Source organism: Zingiber officinale, chromosome 5A, assembly GCF_018446385.1.
Source record: "Zingiber officinale cultivar Zhangliang chromosome 5A, Zo_v1.1, whole genome shotgun sequence".
Classification (NCBI taxonomy): domain Eukaryota; kingdom Viridiplantae; phylum Streptophyta; class Magnoliopsida; order Zingiberales; family Zingiberaceae; genus Zingiber; species Zingiber officinale.
In genome coordinates this window covers 143,834,084-143,835,430 of record NC_055994.1, presented here as the reverse complement: position 1 = coordinate 143,835,430, position 1,347 = coordinate 143,834,084, and the positions used below count along the sequence as shown (strand labels likewise).

Here is a 1,347-nt window from a genome sequence, read left to right as displayed (position 1 = left end):
ACTGTTCTCGTGGTTAATGAACGATTAGATTTAACCAAAGCACATGCCGATGCGTAGAATAAGTCTGAGAGGAAGTCCGTGAAATTAACGTCGTCAAACGTTTGATCTTTTTCTTCGGTGGCTACCACGATGATCGATCTAGAAATACATTAAGAAAAGTCAAAGTCAAAGTCAATGGGGGCGAAGACTTGTTCACGTCTGAACCCATTTTCTTCTCAGCGTGATTTAATTAATTAAAGCTGTGAAACTTGTCGTGGCAGGCAAGTGAAGTCTCGTGATTTTATAATGTGACAGTTAATTTGATTAAAATATTATATTAGACTTAATAAAAAAGTATTTTAATTATAAAATATGTATATGAAAATTATAATTTTTGCCTTGAGCATATGAACTGCTCGAAACAAACCATGATTTCAGGGAATTTTGATCCCCTGATCGAAATATCAAACTCAACACGCTCAGACATCGTTTATTTACAACAACAGCACAGACACACAAACCATGAAAAGAAAGGAAATTGAAGAGAAAAATAAAACAAAATAAAATAAAAATTAAAAGAAAAAAACAGAGAGAGCGCGCTAGATCTTCTCTTAATTTACATGGAACGAGTTCATCATTTGAGATGGCTCTTCTTGGAACTCAGCCTCCGTCCATAATCCTTCGTCTTCGAGGACTTGGACTTCCTGCCCGTTCTCCCCGCGCCTTCCCCCTTCATCGCCGGCACCAAGTACCACCCCACCGTGGTGCAGCAGATGGCGAACACCCTTCCGAACACCACCAGGCACACCAGCATCAGCACCGCCACCAGCACCGGCCACCTCGGCCTCAGGCTCCTCAGCGCAGCTTCCTTTACGCGAGGCCACGAGAGCGGCACTTGGGCGCTCACATTTTTATTCTCCTTTAGGACTACCGCCGCGGCCTCCTCCTTCTCCTGCGTCTTCACCGGCCTCGCCGCCGCCTCTGATCCGGCGATCTCCGATTTCGCCTTGGGATTATGGTGAGGTTTGGCGTTAATCTCGTCGGGGAGACGGATGATGATGGGCACCCAGTCGTTGGAGTTGGAGTAGGTGAACCTGACCAAGGTGGCGGCGCCTTGAGCGCCGGCCTTCGCCATGACCTTGGCGCGGCGGGCCTCGAGCTCGGCGATCAACGAGGCGAATTTGTCGAGCCCCCTGGCGGAGTAGGGGTTCAGGCTCTTGGTCCTCTTCTTCCTGGGCGACGACGGCGGAGTCGACGACCATGTCTCGCCGCCGTCGACGCTTTTGAAGCTTCCCGTACCGCAGAGCATCGCAGTCTATCTGTTCTTCTGCCTTTACGGCGTATTCGACGGTGTGCGGACAGAACATA

The 1,347-nt window shown here is 48.7% G+C and overlaps 1 protein-coding gene across 1 annotated transcript; it reads right to left on the bottom strand.

The window, feature by feature from the left end:
- Positions 1–322: 322 nt before the first annotated feature.
- LOC121983341 lies at positions 323–1,347 on the bottom strand. The gene has a single exon (XM_042536275.1). It carries the CDS (start codon positions 1,286–1,288, stop codon positions 614–616), a length of 675 nt encoding a protein of 224 aa, XP_042392209.1. The 5' UTR covers positions 1,289–1,347; the 3' UTR covers positions 323–613.